The 23,843-nt window shown below is 39.8% G+C and overlaps 1 protein-coding gene across 1 annotated transcript in view; it reads left to right on the top strand.

The window, feature by feature from the left end:
* ATP10D (ATPase, class V, type 10D) overlaps positions 1 to 23,843 on the top strand; it is a 118,392-nt gene that overhangs the window by 51,802 nt on the left and 42,747 nt on the right. Inside the window, 4 exon segments of the mRNA XM_006894180.1 lie at positions 5,645 to 5,833; positions 14,351 to 14,960; positions 16,953 to 17,059; positions 19,656 to 19,782. Of these exon segments, the coding sequence (XP_006894242.1) occupies positions 5,645 to 5,833; positions 14,351 to 14,960; positions 16,953 to 17,059; positions 19,656 to 19,782 (1,033 nt within the window).

Raw genomic sequence — 23,843 nt, 5'->3', positions numbered from 1 at the left:
CATTGTGAGATGAATCTTGGTCAAAAACAAATAGTAGAAGAAGGTCTAGCTGTATTTCGCTGACAAATTTTGGCTAATTTCAAGAAGAATGAGAATCTCAGAACAATTAATTGTGCTCATGCAAAACCTGTACTTGGACCAGGAAGCTGTCCTCAGAACAGAAAGGAAGCCCTGCATGGTTCAGTGTTGGGAAAGGAGTGAGTCAGGGATACATCTATGCCTTTCCAAACTGTATACAGAACAGATAATTAAGAGGCTGGGGTTTATGAGGAGGAATGTGACATCAGGCATGGAGGAAGATGCATCAAAAACCTGCATTATGCAGATGACACAATGTGCTTCCTGAAACTGAGGAGGACTTGAAGTACTTGCTGCAGAAGGTCAAGGACTTATAGTCTTCAATATGGAATTGAAGCTCAACATAGAGAAGACAAAGTTTCTCTCCACTTGGCCAACTGGCAACACTATGATAGATGGATAAAAGATGAAGGTAGTTAACAATTATAGCTTGCTCAGCTACACAGTCAACACTCTTGGCACTAGCAGTCAGGAAATCAAAAGACAAATTGCATTGGGTAAGTCTGCTGTCAGGGACCTCTCCAAAGTGCTAAAAAAATAATGACGTCACTAGGTGTACCAGATCCAAGCCATGCTCTTCACAATTACATGCCGTGCATGAAAGATAATGTTGAAGGATGACAGAAGAAGAATCATGCCTTTGAGTTGAGATCCTGGAGAAGAGCCTTGAACTTGCCATGTATCATCATTGGAGAGGATGAAACCAAGTTTCTCCTTGGGAACAAGGATTTTGAAGCTCTATCTCAAATACTTTGGGTATGTGTCCAGGAGGGACTAGTCTTTGGAGAAAGACATCATGCTTGGAAGGGTGGAGAAGCAGGTAGGTCAGCAGAGGAAGACCCCAGATGAGATGGAATGACACAGTATCTGGAGTAATGGGAGTAGTTGTTTTGGAGTCAGGGAGACTGGCTCAGGATAAGGCAAGATTCAGAGCAATTGTACGTAGAGTCACTAGCAGTCGCAGGCAACTTGATGGCACATAACAATAACAATATGATGCTGAACAGTTTCAGGTTAAAATAGAAGGAAAGGTCTGGTGATCGGCTTGGAAAAAAAAGTCAGCATTTTACCATCCTATGAACCACAATAGTCACATCCTATGTGTGTGGAATCACTACCAATCCAGTGGTAGCTAAAGCAGCACATATAGTATTAACAAATCCTAATTTTCTTTGAAATATTATATCGTCTCACATGCTAATTCTAGACAAGCTGAATTTTGTCTTTTTTGGATAGAAAGAATGTATTGAGGAAGCTGTAATTCACTTGACCTCACAATCAACATATCAGTTTGGGAAAACACTGGGAACTATAATGTTTTAGAAAAGGAAGATATAAGATTGTAAGGAAGAGAGGCAATTTGAAAGCTAGGAGGCTAGCATCTTAGGCAGGTCCCTGGTTAAGGTATACTAGCCTTTGTAGGTTAGATTTTCTTCAAGCTCTAAGTTCAATGTACTCTACAACTAGAAACCCTTCTTTGTAAGCCAAACTCTAACAATCTTCATATGATCATCTAGATTTCTTCACTCAACAGCATGCTGTTCCATCCAGAATTCTTTTCTCCTGAACCTTTATGTAGTTGCCTCAACTTTGGTCTTGGTCATGTGCCTTCTCCCCACTTTCCCAAAGCACTTCCCCTCCTTTCCCACTAATCTCTCTCATTCTCAACTTTGTTATAATTGTTCTTGACTATCATTGAGTTGATACTGACTCAGAAAAACCTGATATGAGTCAGAACTGTGCCTCACAGATTTTTTTTTAAATGGCTAATATTTTGGAAGTAGATCTCTAGGTCCTTTTTCCAAGGAAATTCTGAGTGGAATAGGAAGCTCTGGTGGACTAGTTAGATAAAGAGTTGCACTACCAACCAAAATACAAGTGGTTCAGATTCACCGGAAGCCCCACAGGAGTGAGACTGGCAGTCTCCTCCTGTGTGATATATAGCCTATGAAACTCACATGAAAGTCAGCTGTCAATTCCGTGGTAATGCTCAACAACTACCGTCTAGTTGGACTAAGACCAGTCTTTCAGTTAACAGCCAAAATGTTAACTGTGACTTAACCTAGAAGTGTTTATAGATCTGTTATATATCCTAAATTTTTTTTTCATCTGGAGTTGGGATTCATGTAATCCAGATTCCTTTCTATATTATTCATTTGTCTTTCTTTAAGAGCTGAATGGAGTCATAAAGGAAAAAATGTGGGAGGAATTACTGCATGGATTAATAGATTGTTAGAAGGTAATTATATGATTGTGGTTGTTATGTGCCATCAAGTCTCCTGTGCCCCACAGCGACCCTATGTCTAGCAGCTCTGAAGCCTGCTGTGTCCTAAGCCAGTCTCGCTCATTCTGACACACCTACCTCCATTGCCCCAGTTACCGTATCAATCCATCTCATCTGTGGTCTTCCTCTCCTGTGCTGTCCCTCCAGACCTCCGAGCATGATGTCCTTCTCCAATACTGGATATTATATATTGGGAATTTAAAGTTAAAAGATGCCACCCATGCTCAAGTTTTGGGTGGTTTTTTAAAATTGTTTTTGAATTGAGTGAAAAGCTTACAAGCCATATTGCATTTCCAAGTTTCAATTCACATAGAGAAGGAAACATATAAAAATCATTGCAGTATTGAGTAGGTTTAGACTGCTCCCTTTTTGGGTTACATTGATGCACTTAACATTGCTCCACCTGAGTTCCTTTTCCTTTTTCCTTCAAACTCATATAATTAGGCACCTAAAGGGGCCAATAGGAGACATTTGTATCCATACTTAAGCCAGATTGTAAATGTGGAATTGTAAACCCAGAAACTGGAGTGAGTATGACAAGGGGAAATGAAATAAAAATCTACAGAATAGGTGGAACTAGAGGAAAAGTAGGGAGTGGAATCAAAGCTTCTCAACTGAACTGTCCCCCACCTAGGGTGAATGTATCCTCTATCGCTAAAGCATGCTACATCCACCCTTCTCTCACTGATATATTTATGTTCATAAGAGCAAGTGAATTTAGGTGCTAAAATGAACATTTAAAAAAATCACTCACTCCTTTCAAGTTGGAACTGACTCGTAGCAGACCTTCCAGTGGGTTTTCAGAGGCTGTAATTCACATTATAGCAGGATACTGCTTATCTTTTCCCCATGTAGCTGTTTGTGAGTTTGAACCATGAGATAGATGCCACCTTTGAGTCAGCAGTGCAACCCCCTACAGACTTCACCATAGCTGCTTAAGATGATATCAGGTCACAAAAATGCAGGATGACTATGCCATTACATAACTGCTAAATTGCCTCATTACATAATTGCCAAATCACTGAGAATCATGGCCTGGGTAAGTTGACATAGCTTTCACAGCCAGTGTTATTTTTTTTCTCAGCTTGTATCTCAATCTTCATTACTTCTGGATGATCATTGTTTATGTACAAAATAGTCAAATCATAGTTTGGTTCCCCTCCCCCATTATCACTGTAAATGTGAAATGTCGGATAAGGATAGTTGGTAAATGAGAAGTAGGTATAATGCAGGAGTTTTCCACAAACAAGTAAATTGGGATCTTATCCCTGGGTTTTTAAAACAAACTTGAAATTTTGTATTAGTGCCATCCAAAAGCTGTACCTAACTCTATTAGGACCATCTTGGCCAGTGCTCAGCTTATTTAATTTAGTTTTAAATGGTGGGAGGTGGAGAGAGAACACAAGATGATGAAACCTGAAAGTAAAAACTGCCTGCTAGTAGGAAGACTTAATACAAATCGTGGGAGTTAATTTCAAATATGAGGTAGTGAGATGTCATGTAAGATTACGACAAAGATGTTGGATACTCTCCATGAAAGAAAATAAGATGAGGCTTTGTGTTCATTGCAGAAAGCAGTCTCATGGAGCACTGGATCCAGTTCTCTAATTAGGAGCAAAACATTGCTCACAGTTTTAAACAGATGTCTATCTGAGGGCCGGTAAGAGCAATACTTGCTTGCCAAAAAGTAACATCTTTGTATTCTGTTTATTCTTCCACTTTCTTTCTTTAGAGATATAAAATCAGCAAGGATTTTTATGTGCAAGATTTTTGCTGGCCATGTTTTTCCTAGTCTGGAAACTTCACTGAAACCTGTCCACCACAGGTGACTCTGCTGGTGTTTCAAATACCATCAGCATAGCTTCCAGCAGCACAGCAGTGCACAAGCCACCACAGGATGGGAAACTGACTGCCAGTGGTGGGACCAAGCAGAGGACCGTGAGGGTGGGCAGGACGGGGCAGTATGTTCCTATTGTACAGTGTCTTAACAACACTTAATCACAATAAGTGTTTTATGGTAATAGAGTGCAATGAAATGTTCTTTCTTATCCACACTCCAAGTACCAAGTTAGGGATCCAAAGATGAAGGACGTTTATTGTTGCTATTAGTTGCTGTCAAGTTGACTTACGGTTGACCCCATATGTGTCAGAATAGAGATTTTAAGGCCTAGCTCAAAAAGTGTCTCTGGGTGAATCTGTCCCATCCCATCAGCCATTTGGTTGAACACTTACTTTTGCGCTACCCAGGGACTATTTCGGTAAAATTTAGTCTCTACTATAAAGACAGTTAAGGGAACTCTGATGGCTGAGCAGGTAAGGAGTTGTGTTGCCAACCCCAAAGGCAGGAGGTTCGAATCTTCAGTGAGATTGATGACACAGTGACTACCACAATGGACATGACATTGGTCATGCTTGGCAGAAATTATGAGGATGGTGCAGGTAAGGACATGTTTCCTATTTGTTGTTCATCGGGGAAGGATGTGTCATGGTATGACTGACTGGATGGCATCTGAGGACAAAGATTACACTCAAATAAATGTAAGGATCAATATGTTAAATAAATGGAGGATTTTTTTTTCTTGTTTGTTAATAGTAAAACATAAGTTTTTAATGCCTACAACAGTTGATTTTTAGACATTAACTTACTGAGCCTTTTTATACTAAAAATCTTTAAGGGGAAGATACGAGCTGAGTTATCATCAGTATTTTATAGTCAGAAATCTTTTCTGGAAGGATACTTAATTGTATTTTCTAGGATATTATTGGAGAAATGCTAATTAAATCTGTTAGTCAGCTTATAATTTTTATAGACGCAGTTGTTGTCTAAAATAATGACTTGAGTAAGAAAATATTTTGTTAATGATATGGTATAAATAATGCCCTCTCTTTAATGTGGTTGGCACTCATCGATTCTTGTTGGTTGATTTTATGAGCAAAGCAGAATGCTAGTCACAGTAAAATATGTCTGATAGTACATTGTAAAATTTAAAAACATGTGCCAATGTTTTACTTTGATGTAAAGTATTATTTTTAATTTCCTACTTAGTATAAGAACATTGATGATATAGCCTCCATTAATGTAGATGTTTATGTATTAGAGGTTTTCTACTTCATTTTTATTGTGGTATTTTTTATTTCCCTGACTTCCTATAACATCATATACATTTTTTTTTCCTGGAAAAAGAATGTTTACTAATTTTAAAAGCTACATCTCATATTGATTTGAAATTCTCATTTTTAGATCTTTAACTATAAAAACGCTTTGTTTTATTGCACCTTCAGGAAACAGATGTCGTACCAGATACGAGGCTTTTGGACAAGTTTGGTCAGATTACACCTCAGCTCTTTTTGCCACCAGATGACACTGGCCACAGTCCACCACTGGAGACTTTGTACATTATTGACTTCTTCATTGCTTTGGCAATTTGCAACACAGTAGTGGTATCTGCTCCTGACCAACCAAGACAAAAGGTAAAGTCTAATGCCTGCAAAGGCCAGCTTTCAGAAATGAACTTTGGGTTCAAATGTAGTCTTGTTATATAAGAAATGATAATATAATATATAAATGATAATATAAAAAACATAAAATAATATAAAAATGATAAATAATAAAATAATAATGTGTTGCTGTTGTTGTTGTATGTCATCAATTTGGAACTGACCCTCCAGTGGGTTTCCAGAGGCAGTAAACCACAGGGGAAGAGAATATCCACCCTTCTCCCACAAAGCAACTGGTGGATTTGAACTTCTTGCCTTTGGGATTGCAGTGTGGCTGCATACCACTCAGACACCAGAACTCTCTAATAATAAGAATAATGTTGAAGAAGAATAATGGCCTTCAAGTCAGACCAACCCATAGCTCACCCTCCAGTGAGTTTTCAGAGGCAGTTAATTGCATGAGAGGAGATTGTCCGTCCTTCTCCCATGGAACAGCTAGTGGATTGAAACCATGTGCCTTTGGGATTGCAGTGCTGTTTCTTACCGCAATGTTGTTGTTGAGTACCATTGAGTCAGAGCCGACCCATAGCTGACCATAAGGCAGGTTTTTAGGGGCATTTAATCACATAGGAGGAAATTGCCCATCCTTCTCCCATGGAGCAGCTAGTGGCCTCAAACTGCAAACCTTCAGGATATTTTACCCCTATAGGAGCTAGTATTTATTCAGCATTTCTTATTCTCTGAATGTTGTACCTGAATTATATTGTATAATTGTCCCAGAATTGTTTCAATTCAAATATTATTAGTCCACTGATTCTGTTTCACTGATATAGTAAAGGAGTCTGTCCGTGGTCACACCACAGATTTGTGGGATTTGAGAAAGTGAGATTTGAACAAAGGTAGAAAGGCTGTTAACTCTTTGCCTCTAGAATAGCTAATTCAAGCAGTCTTAAAGAAGATGACTTCAGGTATTTGGCTTTCCATATCCAGTTAGTGCTTTCTTTGAGACTTCTGAGACCAATGGCATCATCAAACAAGCTATAAGGTATTGGTTTCATTAAGATAATCCCTTTATCAGGTACCATTTGGGTTAGCATTACCTCAATCACTCTAAAATCCTATACATCCATGATACGCCAAGACTCTGTAGTTTTCACAAAAACTAGAATTTTAAAGCATATTTATGGCTTAGAATTCATGGAAAATGTATTCATTTCCCAAAGAAGAAAAACATGTCTTAGAGCCTGATGGTTTGCAGCTTGCTCTGATAGTTTACTTGTGTGTATGCTCTGGTGGCTTAGTGGCAAGAAGCTGTGCTACAGTCCCAAAGATACACAGTTCAAGACCACCAACTGTTGTATGGGAGAAGGATGGGCAGTTTCCTTCCATGTGATTAACTGCTCTAAAAACCCACCAGAGGGTGTCAACAATGGATCAGTTCCGACTCTGTGGTATACAACAACAACAACAGAACACATTCATTCAAAATTCAGTTTGCTGCACAATCCAATTCAGTTTTAGATTTCCATGATATCTTTTGTGTGTTTTTATTTGTGTGTACTTGAAAAGTGGTCAGTTGTAGCATAAAAATTATTAACTTTCAGTTAAACTCTATTTGAACGGAAACTTTATGAGGTGTCCGCATTAATGTTGATCTTTGGAAAGTGATTACTGTTGGCCCTTGGTATCCTAGGGTTCTAAATCCATGGATTCAACCAACCCTATATCTAAAAATAGTAAGAAAAGAAAAAAAAATTACTCTTGGAAAGCAATTGAATGATCAAAGTAATCCCTCAAAGGCTAAGAGGGAGGGAAGTTGTTATTGTTTTGTGCCAGCAAGTTGCCTGCAACTCACAGTGACAACTATATAGTATAACAACTCTGAAGTCTACCCTGAATTCTCACTGTCTACCAACACACCCTAATCCCATTGCCCAAGTTACTGTATCAATCCATTTCAATAAGGGTCTTCCTCTCCTGCATTGTCCCTCTACTGTACCAAGCATGATGTCCTTCTCCAAGGACTAGTCCCTCGTGCCCACATGCTCAAAGTATGTGAGACAGCGCTTCAAAATCCTAGCCTCTAAGGCTTGGTTTCACCCTCTCCAAGACACTCTTGTTTGTTGTCCTGGTGATTCATGGTATGTATGTTTAAGATTCTTCTCCAGCACAGCAATTCAAAGGCATTGATTCTTCTTCTGTCATGCTTAGTCATGGTCCAGCTCTCTGATGCATCGCAAGTAATTGTGAAGACCATGTCCTGGATCAGGTGCACCTTAATCTCTAGACTGACATCATTGCTTTTCAGTACTCTGGAGAGGTTCCTGACATCAGATTTTTCCAGTGCAATTTGTCTTTTGATTTCCTGACTGCTGGTGCTCAGAGTGTTGATTGTGGAGCATTCTTTATATTGTATCAGCACTATAATCTAGAGATTATTTAAAAGTGTATAGGAGGATATGGATAATTTGTGTACAGATGCTATTTTATATAAGAGACTTGCTCATCTCCAAAAATTTTTATTGTCTGAGAGAGTCCTGAAATCAGTTCCCTGGGGGTATCAAGGAATGATGGTATATATAGAGAATAAGTCAGTCTTTATAATAAATTAGAAAATATCTTTCTTCTTCCTACATAAAAATTTTCTCATCTTTTGGCCTCTCATATGTGAGGTATATTACTTCTTTATCCCTGGTGAAATTTCTGTTGTCTGAAAGAAAAATTTCTGTAGGCATATGAAACAGAAAATCCATGGCATTTCAAAGTAAAGGTAGAAATACAGTAAATAAGCAGCTAATCAGAATTCATGTGGAAGATAGAAACCTCATGTGTGATTGAGGATCACACTTCTTTCCCTATTGTTGTTGTGTGCTGTTGAGTCAGAACTGACCCATAGCTGACCCTCCAGTGGATTTTCAGAAGCAATAAATCACACTGGAGGAGATTGCCTATCCTTCTCCCACGGAGCAGTTGGTAGATTTGAACTGTATGGCTTTGGCATTGCTGCTTGAAAATCAAGTAGCATAAGTAAGAATTTACTTAAAATACTGTTAACCATGAGTCAGAATCAACCCATAACTGACTGTCCAGTGGGTTTTCAGAGGCAGTTAATCACATGAGAGTAGAGTGCCCATCCTTCTCCCATGGAGCAGCTGGTGGCCTTGAATGATGTGCATTTGGGATTGTAGTGCAGTTTCTTGCCACTAGGCCACCAGAGCTCCCCACTTAATATAATAATTGAAATAATACTCATTATGAAATTATGCAAGAAATTAGAATTCTTTGGACATTTAAAATGAGAAACTTTAGGATAAAATTAATCATCTACAATTCATGTTAAGTTTAATGACTAATAAAAGTTAACACCTAGAAAATAGCAGGTTGTCAGTGGCAAAAGTTCTATAAACGTAGAAATTCACATTTGTGTTATACTGATCATGCTTCTTCATGAAGCTACTTTTTCTTACTTGTTTATAAACAAACAAATAGCAGCCTTTCGTAGAATCTGAGAAACAAAAGGGGAACTACATCTTATTAACCTTTGATTTACTTTCTTCCAGTGTTACTTCATATAGTAATTTTTACTTCTTCTTTTGTTCTCATGTGCTGTCTAGTTGCAGCCTACTCACAGCAACTGACCCTTTCAACTGTGACCCCACAGCTATGAAGCTATCGTTTCTGTTAAAATAGAGGCAACAGGTTCTCAGAGGCTAAAAATGGCATGAAAGGGGATTTCCCATCTTTCTCCCACAGAACAACTTGTGGATTCAAACTACTTGCCTTTGAGATGGGAGGGCAACTCCTTACCATTAAGACACTAGAGTTCCCTCATTTTCACTTACTTGTTCGTATACTTTTTACATTATTATAGCTTTTTAACATTACCATATAGTCTTTATAAATTCTACATAAAAATTTGAAGATGTTTTCTATTTTTCCATTATTAAATTCTTAATTTGGATAAAATTTTGAAGTTGTTTTTATTAGGTCCTGTAAATAAACACTGGAGCGCAGAGAAGCCAAAGAATAAGGAAGAATTCAAGATACTAAAGAGCTAAACAGAAGATTTTAAAAAGCAGCGCGGGATGACAAAGTAAAATATTACAATGAAATGTGCAAGGAGTTGGAGTCAGAATATCAAAAGGGCCGAACTCACTCTGCATTTCCTAAGCTCAAGGAACTGAAGAACAAATTCAAACCTTGAGTTGCTACAATCAAGGATGATTTAGGCAGAATATTAAATGATCCAGTAAGTATTAAAAGAAGATGGAAAGAATATACTGAGTCACTTTATCGAAAGGAATTGGCAGACACAGAAGAATTTAATGAAATAACATATGAGCAAGAGCCTATGGTGATGAAAGAAGTTCAAGCTGATTTCAAGGAAATAGCAAAAAATAAGGCCCCAGGAATAGATGGTATACCAATTGACATATTTCAGCTAACAGATGCTGTCCTGGATGTGCTCACCAAGTTGTGCCAAGAAATCTGGAGAACAACCACTTAGCCAACTGACTGGAAGAGATCTATATTTGTTCCCATTCCAAAGAAAGGTGACCCAACAGAGTGTGGAAACTATAGAACAATCTCATTGATTTCACATGCAAGCAAGATTCTACTGAAGATTATAAAAAAACTACTGGAACAGCACATTAGCAGAAAACTGCCAGAAGTCCAGGCTGGGTTTAGAAGGGGTCGTGGTACTAGGGATTTTGTAGCTGATGTTAGATGGATCTTAGCTGAAAGCAGAGAATACCAGAGCAATGTCTATCTGTGTTTCATTGGTTATGCAAAGGAGTTTGACTGTGTGGACCATAACAAACTGTGGCTGACTCTGAGAAGAATGGGAATCCCAGAACACTTGATCGTGCTAATGTGAAACCTATACTTGGACCAGGAGACAGTCATCAGAACAGAGCAAGGGAACACTGCATGGTTCAAAATTGGGAAGGACGTTCGCCAGAGCTGTGCCCTGTCTCCATACCTTTTCAGCCTGTATGCAGAACCGATTATCTGGGAGGCTGGACTCTATGAGGAAGAATGTGGGGTCAGGGTTGGTGGAAGATCTATTAACAATCTGTGTTATGCAGATGACACAACCCTGCTTACTGAAACTGAGGAAGACCTGAAGGGCTTGCTGCAGAGGGTCAAGGACTGTAGTCTTCACTATGGATTGAGGCTCAATGTCAAGAAGACAATGATTCTCACCACTGGGTCAATTGGCAACATCAGGATGGATGGTGAAAAGATAGAGATTGTTCACAGCTTTAGTCTGCTTGCCTCCATAGTTAACAATTTTGGCACCAGCAACCAGGAAATTAAAAGACGTATTGCATTAGGGAAAGTCTGCTGTTAGGGACCTCTCCAAAGTACTGAAGAGCAATGGTGTCTTTCTGGAGACTAAGGTGTGTCTGATACAGGACATGGTATTTTTAATCACTTGCTATGCATCAGAGAGTTGGACAATGACTAGGAAAGATAGAAGGAGAACTGATGCCTTTGAGCTGTGGTACTGGAGAAGAGTATTAAGGATACCATAGACTGCTAGGAAAACAAACAGATTCATTCTTAAGAGGGTTAAACCGGGCTGCTCCTTGGAGGCAAGGATTCTGGGGCTTCGTTTTACATACTTCAGACATGTTGTAAGGAGGGACTGGTCCTTGGTGAGGGACATCATGCTTGGGAGGGTGGAGGGACAGTGTAGGAGGGGAAGGCCCTCTATGAGGTGGATTGATTCAGTGACTGGGGTAATTGTGATGGGTGTATCAGAGACAGTGTGATTGGCACAGGATAGAGCAGAGTTTAGGGCTGTTGTACGTAGGGTCACTATGAGTCTTAAGCGACTCGATGGCAATTAACAACAACAACAACAACAAAATAAACATTATAAATTTTCAAAAAATTAAATTCTTAAGAAAAATTATTTTAGCTATTGCCTTTGGTTCTAGATGATTTTAGGATTTTGTGCCTTATTACTGTCAGAAGTTGCTATGAATTTCTTCGGACTACAACAAACTGTGGCTAACTCGAGGAAAATGGGAATCACAGAACAACTGATCATGCTAATGTGAAACCCATACTTGGACCAGGAGGCATTCGTCAGAACAGAGCAAGAAAACACTGCATGTTTCAAAACTGGGAAGAGTCTATACCAGGGATGTGTCCTATCTTCATACCTTTTCAGTCTATATGCAGAACAGACTATCTGGGAGGCCGGGCTCTTTATGGAAAAGCGTGGCAATCAGGATTGGAGGAAGATTTATCAACAATCTGTGTTTCGCAGGTGACACAATCCTGCTTGCTGAAACTGAGGAGAACCTGAAGCACTTGCTGCGGAAGGTCAATGAGTGCAGATTTCAATATGAATTGAAGCTCAATATCAAGGAAACAAAGATTGTTATCACTGGGTTGATTGGGAGCAGCATGATGGATGGTGAAGAGATTGAGATAGTTCACAGTTTTAGTTTGCTTGGCTCCACAATCAATATTCTTGACACCAGCAGCCAGGAAATGAAAAGATGTAATGAGGGTCTTCTGTCAGAGACTTCTCCAAAGTACTGAGGAGCAGTGATGCCAGTTTGGAGACTAAGGTGCACCTGATACAGGCCATAGTCTTTGCAATCACTTGCTATGCATCAGAAATCTGGACAATGGCTGGGAATGATAGAAGGAGAATTGATGCCTTTGAGCTGTGGTATTGGAGAAGAGTATTGAATATACCATGTTCTGATAAGAAAATGAACAGACTCATCCCAGAGAAGATTAAATCAGGCTGCTACTTGGATGCAAGGACTCTGAAGCTTCGTATAACGTACTTTAGACGTGTTGTAAGGAGGGACCAGTCCATGGAGAGGAATGTCATGCTTGGGAGTATGGAGGGACAGTGCAGGAGAGGAAGACCCTCGATGAGATGGATTGATTCAGCAACTAGGATAATGTGGGTAGGTGTGGGATTGGCACAGGATAGAGCAAGGTTAGGGCTATTGTACATAATGTCACTATGAGTCACAGATGACTCGACAGCACGTAACAGCAACAAATGTTTGTAGACATGTCAGTGGCATTAGCTTATCTTTTAAAGTCATAGGGAATTTTTTTCTCTTAATTTTATTTTATTAAGGAAATGGTAACATCAACAGGGAAATTTATTATTTTAAGAGAGTAACAGAGTTATATTTTGGTTTGATGATCTTTCTGCTTTGCCAATGCATGATAATGCTAAGTAGAAAAAATCGTGAAAGGGAAATACAATGATCAATAGTGGTAAGACCAGGAAAAATGTCAAAAGTTGTCTGTAAAGATTGGCAGTTTTCTTTTATTGTAGATGTGAGCTTCTGAAGAAGGTTCTGTGCAGAAGTTTTTTGTTTTGTTTTGTCTTTTATTATACTGATTTACTTATCAAATTCTAATACATTGTTTTTCACATTGAAACTTTCCCATTTCCTTCATTCCCCCCTCATTGAATTAAGTGACCCTTTGATTAAACCCCTCCTCACCCCTCTGCTTTTGCCCTACTCCCCTCCTTATATCCTCATACTCATTCTATAATAATGGTCTTATACAGTATTTGTCCTTATGGGACTGAGTTAGTTCACTTAGCATAATGCTCTCTAGGCCCTCCCAGCTTAGGTAATAATTGACAAAATCATTGCTCCTGCATGCTATGTAGTATTCCATTGTGTCTGAACCGTAGTTTTACCCCATCCAACTGGACTGGTGTTCTTTTTCTCTAATTAAAAATATTTTTTTTTCAAAAAACATTTACTGAGCTTTGCAAAAAGGAATACACGACTTATAATATCTAGCAACGTGAGCCAGCTGGCCATTATTTCCAAGTAGAGCTGAGAAAGGTGCTGCTGTGACAGAGTTTCCATAAAGAGCTGGGATAAACTCAGCACACTACACTGTAAGGAATGAGTGAAATCAAGCAGTATTTTCATTGCAATCCTGCTCAGCTCCCCCATTCTCTGCTCCATCACAGTCAAGAACAAAGAATGCTACAGCAAGCCCACAAGCAAGCAAGAGTTTTGCATTTTCCCCCCTTGTTGCCGTTGATCAATTCTGACATCACAGTGACCTCATGTGTGCAGAGTGAAGGTATATTCCACAGTGTTTGCCAAGTTGTGGCCTTTCAGAAGCAGATGAATATGTCTCACTTCAAAGACACTTCTGGGTTTTGAACTGCCAACCTTTTAGTTCCGAGTCCAGCACTTTACTATTGGCACCATTTATGCCTGTGCCCTTAAGAATCATAGCAACTTTTATTTTAGGAGGCTCTGATGGGTTAGTATTAAAAAGTTGCACTGTCAATCCAAATTCACTTGTTTGAATCCACCAGCTTCTCTGTGGGAGAAAGATGAGCAATTGGCTCCCATGCAATCTACTGCCTCTGAAAACCATCGAGAAGTCAGCTATGAGTTGTTTCCAACTCGACAGTACATCATGACAATAACTTTTGGTTTTGTAATTTTTTCTGTGACACTCATATTTAGTTCGTGTACTTATTATTTCCCAAATTTGACTAATGGCTTTGATTGTGATCTTTTGTAGATAGGACTCTCATCACTGAGTGGGATGCCCATTAAATCCTTGGAAGAGATAAAAAACCTCTTCCAGCGTTTGTCTGTCCGAAGGTCAAGTTCACCATCCCTTGCCAGTGGAAAAGAGCCATCTTCTAGTGCCCCAAATGCCTTTGTGAATAGAGTCCCTTTCTTCAGTCGGATGAAACTGTCTTCACCTGTGGAGGAAGAAAGCTCCCAGATGTCTGAGGGCCCCCAGGATTCTGGTAACACAGCTTGCTATCAAGAAACAGAGAAACCAGACAGTGATGCAGGCATCACCAGCGGCCAGCAGGACTCCCTTCCTGGACAGCCTCTGACCACAGACCTGTGCTATGAGGCTGAGAGCCCAGATGAAGCGGCCTTAGTGTATGCTGCCAGAGCTTACCAATGCACTTTACAGTCCAGGACTCCAGAACAGGTGGTGGTGGACTTTACTGGGTTGGGACCATTAACATTTCAACTCCTACACATCCTGCCCTTTGACTCAGTAAGGAAGAGAATGTCTGTTGTGGTCCGGCACCCCCTTTCCAACCAAGTTGTGGTGTATACGAAGGGTGCTGATTCTGTAATTATGGAGTTGCTGTCCATGGCCTCACCAGGTAGGTGCACACATTGCTGAGATGGTGGTAGTGCTATTGAAGTGCTCTAATGTTAAAAGACCACTCTTAGTGGTTCAGGAAAGGCAAAGAAGCTGATATTCAGGGATCAGTCAGAGCTGATGAAATAGTTGGTGGGAAGGCATATAAGCTTTGGGAATATACAAACTGAGTTCCGATAAGGACTCAGCTGTTAGTTACATCTTGATGAAGTTGCCTAACTGTTCTGACTGACTTAATTTTCAGTATTGTTGTTGTTGTTATGTGCAGTCGAGTCCCTTGCGACTCATAGCGACCCTATGTACAACAGCCCTAAACTCCGCTCTGTCCTGTGCCAATCGCACTGTCTCCGACACTCCCATCCCGATTATCCCAGTCACTGAATCAATCCACCTCATAGAGGGCCTTCCTCTCCTGTGCTGTCCCTCCACCCTCCCAAGCATGATGTCCCTCTCTAAGGACCGGTCTCTCCTCACAACATGTCCAAAGTATGTTAGACGGAGCCTCAGAATCCTTGCCTTCAAGGAGCCACCTGGTTTAACCCTTTCCAGGACAAATCCATTTGTTTTCCTAGCAGTCCATAGTATTCTCAGTACTCTTCTCCAGCACCACAGCTCAAAGGCATCAATTCTCCTTCTATCCTCCTTGGTCATTGTCCAACTCTCTGATGCATAACAGGTGATTGCGAAGACTATGGCCTGTATCAGACACACCTTAGTCTCCAGAGAGACACCATTGATCTTCAGTACTTTGGAGAGATCCAGAGATCCCTAACAGCAGACTTTCCCATGGCAATGCGCCTTTTAATTTCCTGGCTGCTGGTGCCAAGGCTGTTGACTATGGAGCCAACCAAACTAAAGCTGTGTACAATCTCAATCTCTTCACCATCCATCCTGATGCTGCCAATTGGTCCAATGGTGAGAATCTTTGTCTTCTTAACATTGAGCCTCAATCCATATTGTAGGCTGCAGTCCTTGACACTGTAGCAGGCGCTTCAGGTCCTCTTCATTTTCAGCAAGCAGGGTTGTGTCATCCGCATAAAGCAGGTTGTTGATAAATCGTCCACCAATCTTGACCCCACATTTCTCCTCATAGAGCCCAGCCTCCCGTATAATCTGTTCTGTATATAGGTTGAAAAGGTATGGAGATAGGATGCATCCCTGGCGTACGCCCTTCCCAATTTTGAACCATGCAGTGTTACCTTGCTCTGTTCTGACGACTGCCTCCTGGTCCAAGTATAAGTTTCGCATTAGAACGATCAAGTGTTCTGGGATTCCCATTCTTCTCAGAGTCAGCCACAGTTTGTTATGATCTACACAGTCAAATGCCTTTGCATAGTCAATGAAGCACAGATAGACATTCCTCTGGTATTCCCTGCTTTCAGTCAAGATCCATCTAACATCAGCTACAATATCTCTAGTACCACATGGAGCTTATATTGCCTCTCTTCAGAGTTGTTGTACAATGGATTGCTATGAGTTGAACGTAACTTGACAGCACATAACAACAACAACATGGGTTCTTGAGCAGTCTAAATTAGACGCATAAACATATGCAGTGTAGATGGAGTCAGTAGGGGGGATTATTATTTGTGTGGATTAACTATAATTGAAGTTAAAGATCTATCTCTACTAGGACATTGTTCCAATTGGTACAGCATTTGTCTGTCAGTTTGCTGTATTGAGGTAACTTGTGGGTTGCTGTGACACTGATATGTCAAATGCCTTAAGGGTTACCTATGGTGGACAGGTTTTAGTAGAGCTCCTAGATTAAGACAGACTAGGAAGCAGGATTGGCTATTCACTTCTTAAATCACAGACCTCAGAAAACTCTATGGGCATGTTGACTGCCGCAGTGGGCTTTAAGGCACAGGATAGGGTGGGGTTTGAATCCACTGTTCATAGGGTTGCTATGAGTCATACTCAGCTCAACAGTGCCTAACAACAGTCTACTAGGACAGACAGTTGTGATACTTGTGTTTGTTAATTATTTCAGGAGGAGCAGCTCTGGAAAAGCAACAGATGACGATAAGGGAGAAAACTCAGGAGCACTTGGATGATTACGCCAAACGAGGTCTCCGTACTTTATGTATAGCAAAGAAGGTGAGACCATGTAGTACACCTTTCCTTTCTGTGGTATTGCTTGATTTGCCACCATTTACTGAAACTCAGCTCTCTTCTAGGTCTAGGAAAAGCCTTCTACTCTTTATCTTGCTTGGTTGGATTTTCTCTTGAAAATGGTTTGAATGATAATAGTCTCTGAGTTAGTTCATATTTCATTATTTGTTAGTGCTTTTGTGTGTCAGCAGCAATTTGGCTGGGAACAAAAATCTCTGATCCTACAGTCTTTTTTTAAAAAGACTTGGGAGCATTACTCCTTTATGTTTAACATTAATGATATTGTTTGGTAATTTCTACTTTATATTGGATCACCTTTCTTGAGAATGGAAACAAATGTGGATCTCTTCCATCATCCAGATTTCCTGGCATAGACTAACTGGTGAGCACATCCATGGCAGCCTCTGTCATTTAAAACACATCAGTTGGTATCCCATTGATTCCTGGGGCCTTATGCCAATGCCTTTATTGCAACTTGAACTTCTTCCTTCCTTACCATTGCCTCTTGGTCATATAAAATTTATTGAGATATTTCAGTGTTGGCCAGTTCTTTGTGGTACAGTGATTCTGTGTATCCCCTCCATCTTCTTTTGATACTTTCTGGGTCATTCGATATTTTGCCCATAGCATCTCACAGTGTTGCGACTCAAGGCTTGATTTTAGTTTTCAGTTCTTTCCGCTTGAGAAATGCCAAGTGAGTTCTTCCTTTTTATTCTCCAATTCTAGGTGTCTGCATATTACACTATAATACTTTACTTTGTCTTCTCTCGGTGCCATTCGAAATCTTCCGTTCTCATTTTTTACTTCAATATCTCTTCCCCTTGTTTTGGCTTCTCAGTGTTCCATGCAATTTTCAGCATCTCTTCTGGCATCCATTTTGGTTTTTTATTTCTCCTCTGTCTGCAGTGACCTTTTGCTCTCTTCATTGATGATATCCTTGAAGTTATCCCACAACTTATCTTGTCTTTCGTCATTAGTGTTAAATAATTCAAATCTGTATCTAAAATTATTTATAAATTCAGATGAGATAGACACAAGACCATATTAAGATTCTCATGGACTTGTTTTAATTTTCTTCAAACTCAGTTTGAACTTGCCCATGAGTAATTGATGGTCTGATTGACTGTTGACACTTGATATGCTTTTGATTGCTGATATTGAACTTCTCCAACAATTCTTTGCTTGGATGCAGTGATTCTGATTCATATGCCATCCATCTGATTTATGTGTAAAGTTACAGTTGTGTTTCTTATAGAAGGTGTCTGGAATGAATAAATTATTGAACATACAAAATTCAATCATTTTATTTCTGGCTTTCTGTCTGTCACCAAGTCCATACTTGCTGACTACCCCTCCGTCTTTATTTTTCCAACTTTTGCATTCCAGTCACCAGTATTAGTAACACATCTTGATTGCACATTTGGTCAATTTCAGACTGAAAAATTTTATAAAACTTTAATTCCTCCTCTTTACCTTTAGCTATTGGTGTATATACTTGAATAATGGTTGTATTAATGGGACTTCCTTGTATGGGAATGATATCCTATCAAAATAGAATGGTATTGGTAAAATGTTAGACACATAGACCAATGGAATAAAATCAAGAACCCAGAAATCACCCATCTCTGTGGTCAATTGATATTTGATAAGGAAACAAAACCTATCAAATGGGGAAGAGATGACTTTGTCAATAAATGGTGCTGTAGAAGTTGGACATCTACCTGCAGAAAATTGAAACAGGATCTGCATCTCAACACCATACACAAAGATCAACTCAAAGTGGATCAGAGACTGAAGGGTAAAACCCAAAACCATAAGGATCATAAGAGACAAAATGAGACCAAATGTAGAAGCCCCTAACTTGCTAGGTCTTTAGTGACCTGAGATTCTGCCTCCCAAAATGATAGAACCCAAAGGACAACAAATTCTAGATTAAATTATTATATAGCAAGAATAAATAATAAGCTTTTCAACCTCTTTACCCTACCCTGCTCTAAGAAATGAAATGTAGATTTCTCCTGCTAAGACAACCTGAAGATAGAAAAAGAAATCTATCATGGACCTCTTTGTTACTGGTTATTATATAGTCTAGTTAATTTTGTTATGAAAAAAATTTGTTGCTTCACTAGTATAGCATTTTTCTTTCTCTTTTTACTGCAAACAAATTGTTAATAACAAACTATGAAAAGAGGTCAAAGGTGCTGTTGGTTTCAGAATCTCTGAAAATGACCTTTCCAGGAACCACCTTCTGCATGCCCCTCTAGTGCCACTGTGGATATAATGCTGACTAGAGCTGTCTTGGTTAATTGAATAGGTTAAGCCAATTTCACCTTATACACTCCCTGTAATTTCCATGATGTGCTGAGCTGTAGAGTTCATCTATCATTAAGGTCACACAAGTGTGATTAAAGAGTTATGGGAGGTTGTAACCAAGTCATGCGAAGATCTGAGTGTTGTATGAGCATTCCCAGAGGGAGGAGTACCTGAAACAAGTTGAGGATTTGGTATTTTGTCCTGGGTCAATTCTGGGAATATTCTCTAAGGTCCAGCAGCCTGATTTCTTGTTTTCCTTCCACTATAGGTCATGAGTGACACTGACTATGAAGAGTGGCTAAAGAATCATTTTTTAGCTGAAACCAGCATTGACAACAGGGAGGAATTACTATTTGAGTCGGCCATGAGGTTGGAGAACAAACTAACATTACTTGGTAAGTAGACTGTTCTGTACTCTTCAAAGTGGATAATATTGAAAATTACTGTATGCCTCAAAAAATTTTTCACCATGCTTTTAAAAAAGAAAAAAAAATTACTTTGCTATTTATTTCTGCCTTCCCCTCTGGTCTGACCACTATCCAGCTTGCAATGCCTTCCATTCTGTTGTCCAATGCAGTTGGTGATAGTGTCAAAATGATGATCATTTAATATATGACTAGATTTATATAACATTGACTGCTAAGAAAATGAACAGGTTCATCCTGGAGAGGCTTAAATCAGGCTTCTCCTTAAAGGAAAAAATCTGAGGCTTCATTGGACATATTTTGGACATGTTGCAAGGAGGGATCAGTCCTTGGAGAAGGACATCATGCTTGGGAGGATGGAGGGACAGTGCAAGAGAGGAAGACCCTCTATGAGGTGGATTGATTCAGTGACTGGGGTAATGGGGGTAGGTGTGTTGTGACAGTGAGATTGGAACAGGATAGAGCAGGGTTTAGGGCTGTTGTACATAGGGTCGCTGAGTCGCAGGCGACTTGATGACACATGACAACAACAGCAGCAGATAAGATAGAGTCCAAAGCCAAGTAAATATCTTTGTTTAAGAGAAGGCAGTCAAAGTTTCTTGCCACGTATGGGATAAGTTATTAACATCTCTTTTCTTTTTTAACCTTCACAACAAATCTCTAGTTTATTAGCCCAAGTTGGGTTATAGAATGATGATTCAAGGACTTGTTCAGGTCAAAGTCACTGCTAATATCGGAGAAATTTAGGTTTATCAGACTCCAAGATCCATTTTCTTTATTCTGCACCTAGATTAGTGAAATTTATTTCTCTCTGAGGTCCTGCTGATTTTAATTAAGGATTAAACAACTGGCACCTCCTGTCTCAGGCTTCGTTGCACATTAGAATCATCTGGAGAGCTTTAAAAAATAACGATGCTGAATCCCATGCTTAGAGATATTGATTTACTTGATAAGGTGTATGACCTGGGCCCTGGAATTTTTAAAATCTCCTCATGTAATTCTGAGATGTCCCAAAGACAACACTGCCTTAGAGTCAGCTAGGGAATCTGATGTGAGTACTGACAATGAAGAGACCAAACTGAGTTCATTTTGCTCCTGAGGAGAAAAACAATTATCTGGTTTAATATCTAGTGAATAGAATAGTGATGCGTACTCCTAATTAGTTTCTCTGTGGCAGTATAAGTAAAATAGGTCCACATTCCTCTTAGGTAATTCCAAAAATTTCAAAAAATGATCTTATGGATTTAATGCTAAGCATATTTAGCAGCAAAATTAAGTTGATCTGGTGTAAAATTAATTATAGTTTTTTCCTGGGTGGAAGATCTCTGGTGGCACAGTTGTTAAGTGCTCAGATGCTAACCAAATGATGAGTGATTTAATCCCACCAGTTCACTCCATGACATGCAGAGGAAGCAGTCTGTTTTTGTAAAGATTAACAACCTTGGAAATGCTATGGGGCAGTGTTACTTTGTTTTGCAGAGACTCTCTGGGTGTGAATCAACTCTATGCCTTTGAATTTGGATTTTTGGTGTGTTTTATTCTACCTGGTAATAGACTCAACTATATGAGAAATTATGAGGATGGCACAGGATAGGATAGGACTGTTATACATAGGTTGCTATGAGTCATACTCGACTACATGGCACCTAACAACAATCCTACTTGGTGTACAACTTTGTAAGGTTTGCTACAGAAATGCTAATATTCTAGATTTACGTATATTTTGCCAACCTTGCTTGCTGATACTGAGGAGGATCTGAGGCATTTGCTGCAGAAGGTCAAGGACTGCACTGTTCAATATGGATTGAAGGTGAACATCAAAAGCAAAAATTCTCAACTCTGAGCCAATTGGCAGTATCATGATAGATGGAGAAGAAATTGAAATTATTAACAATTTTAGCTTGCATGGTTTCATCATCAACTCTCTTGGCACCAGCAGTCAGGAAATCAAAAGAGAAATTGCATCAGGAAAATCTGCTGTCTGGGACCTCTCCAGAGTACTGAGGAGCAATGATGTCAGTCTAGAGACTAAGGTGCACCTGATCCAAGCCATGGTCTTCACAATTACTTGTTATGCATCAGAGAGCTGGGCAATGGATAAGGATGACAGAAGAATAATTGGTGCCTTTGAACTGTAGTGCTGGAAGAGAGTATTGAACATACTATGGACTGCCAAGAGAACAAACAGGTTTGGCCTGGAGAGGGTGAAACCAGACCACTCCTTGGCGACAAGGATTTTGGAGCTCCATCTCACATACTTTGAACGTGTTGCCAGAAGGGGCCAGTCTCCCTGGATAAGGACATCATGATTGGAAGGGTGGAGAGAGAGCCCAGGAGAGAGAGACCCTGGATGAGAGGGATTGACATAGTAACTGTGCTACTGGGGTTAGATGTATCGGAGACAATGAGATTGGCTCAAGATGGGGCAGGGTTCAAAGCTATTGTAAATACGATCACTGTGAGTCACAGGTGACTCAATGGCACATAGCAACACCACCAACCATATTATTTTATTTCATATTTATTAAGATGAGTGAAAATCTGCAAAACAAGTTGACTTTCCATTGACCAATCCATACACATTTAGTTTGTGACATTAATTGCAAGTCCTATATTTAATTGATAATGAGGAAAACTCAACAATCTATGATATACAGATGACACAACATTGCTTTCTGAGAGTGAGGAGGACCTCAAATGCTACAGAAGGAAAAGGACTGTAGTCTTCAATATGGAATGAAGTTCAATGTCGAGAAGACAAAAATTCTCACCACTGGGCTAATTGGCAGCACTATGATGGATGAAGAGATTGAGGTTTCCAATAATTGCAGCTTGCTTCGCTCCACAATGAACACTCTTGGCACCAGCAGTCAGGAAATCAAAAGATGAATTGCAGTAGGTAAATCTGCTCTCAGGGACCTCTCCAGAGGGCTGAGAAGCAACCATGTCAGTCTAGAGACTAAGGTGCACCTGATCCAGTCCATAGTCTTTGCAATTACTTGCTGTGTGTCAGAGAGCTGGACAGTGACTAAAGATGACAGAAAAAGAATTGATACTTTTGAATTGTGGTGCTGGAGAGGAGTCTTAGACTGCTGAGAAAACAAATAGGTCTGTGCTGGAGAGGGTGAAACCAAGTTTCTCCTGGAGGCTAGGATTTTGAAGCTCTATTTCGCATACTTTGGGCATGTGGCCAGGAGAAACCAGTCCTTGGAAAAGGGCATCATGCTCAGAAGGGTGGATGGACAGCCCAGGAGAGGAAACCTCAAGATGAGATGAATTGATACAGTAACTTGGGCAATAGGGGTAGATGTGTTGGAGTCAGTGAAACTGGTTAGGGACAGGGCTGGCTCCAGAGCTCCAGTACACAGGGTTGCTATGAGTTGCGGGCACCTTGACAGCACATAACAACAACAACAACAGTGTAACAGCATTCTTCCCCCTTCCTCTCTTTTGCTACCATTTTCATCATCCTTTGCTGCTCTTCTTACCTTCTAAGCTTCATTCTTTAGTAAATGGCCTCCCTTTGACTTTTTATGATCCACTATTCTAACAATACATAGCTCTTTGGTTTTTTGTTTACCTTATAGACCTATTGTTTGGTCACAAGTTAAGCCATGTGGGTGAGTTGAGAGTTGCAGATTTGAATGATGTGGAAGGGCTGTAGTTTTGGTGTTTTTACCAGTCTCTATCAAACCCGTCAACTTGGTCATTTTTTTAAAAATTTATTTATTTCTTTATTTTTTTGTTTTGTTCCACTTTTTCTTCCATTTTCCCCAGGACCTTCTGTTGTGATCCCTTTCAGAGAGGTCTGCAGTGGTAGGTAGCTGGTCATATAGTTCTTCTGACCGAGGGTTTTGTAGGTTTTTATTTCCTCCACTGTTCTCTGCTTCAGATGGGGAGAGACCTATAGTTGCACATTAAATGTTCACTCACAAGCTTTTTTTTTTTAATTTAGGTTGTTTATTTTTCATTTCAATGAACATCTACAGAGATTTTGGGATTCCATTCATTCATTGTTGCACCCTTCTCCC

Source organism: Elephantulus edwardii, unplaced genomic scaffold, assembly GCF_000299155.1.
Source record: "Elephantulus edwardii isolate Elephantulus edwardi_28Jun2011 unplaced genomic scaffold, EleEdw1.0 scaffold00137, whole genome shotgun sequence".
Classification (NCBI taxonomy): Eukaryota; Metazoa; Chordata; class Mammalia; order Macroscelidea; family Macroscelididae; genus Elephantulus; species Elephantulus edwardii.
The sequence above is the reverse complement of the archived record's forward strand: the minus strand, read 5'-3'. Positions and strand labels throughout refer to the sequence as shown.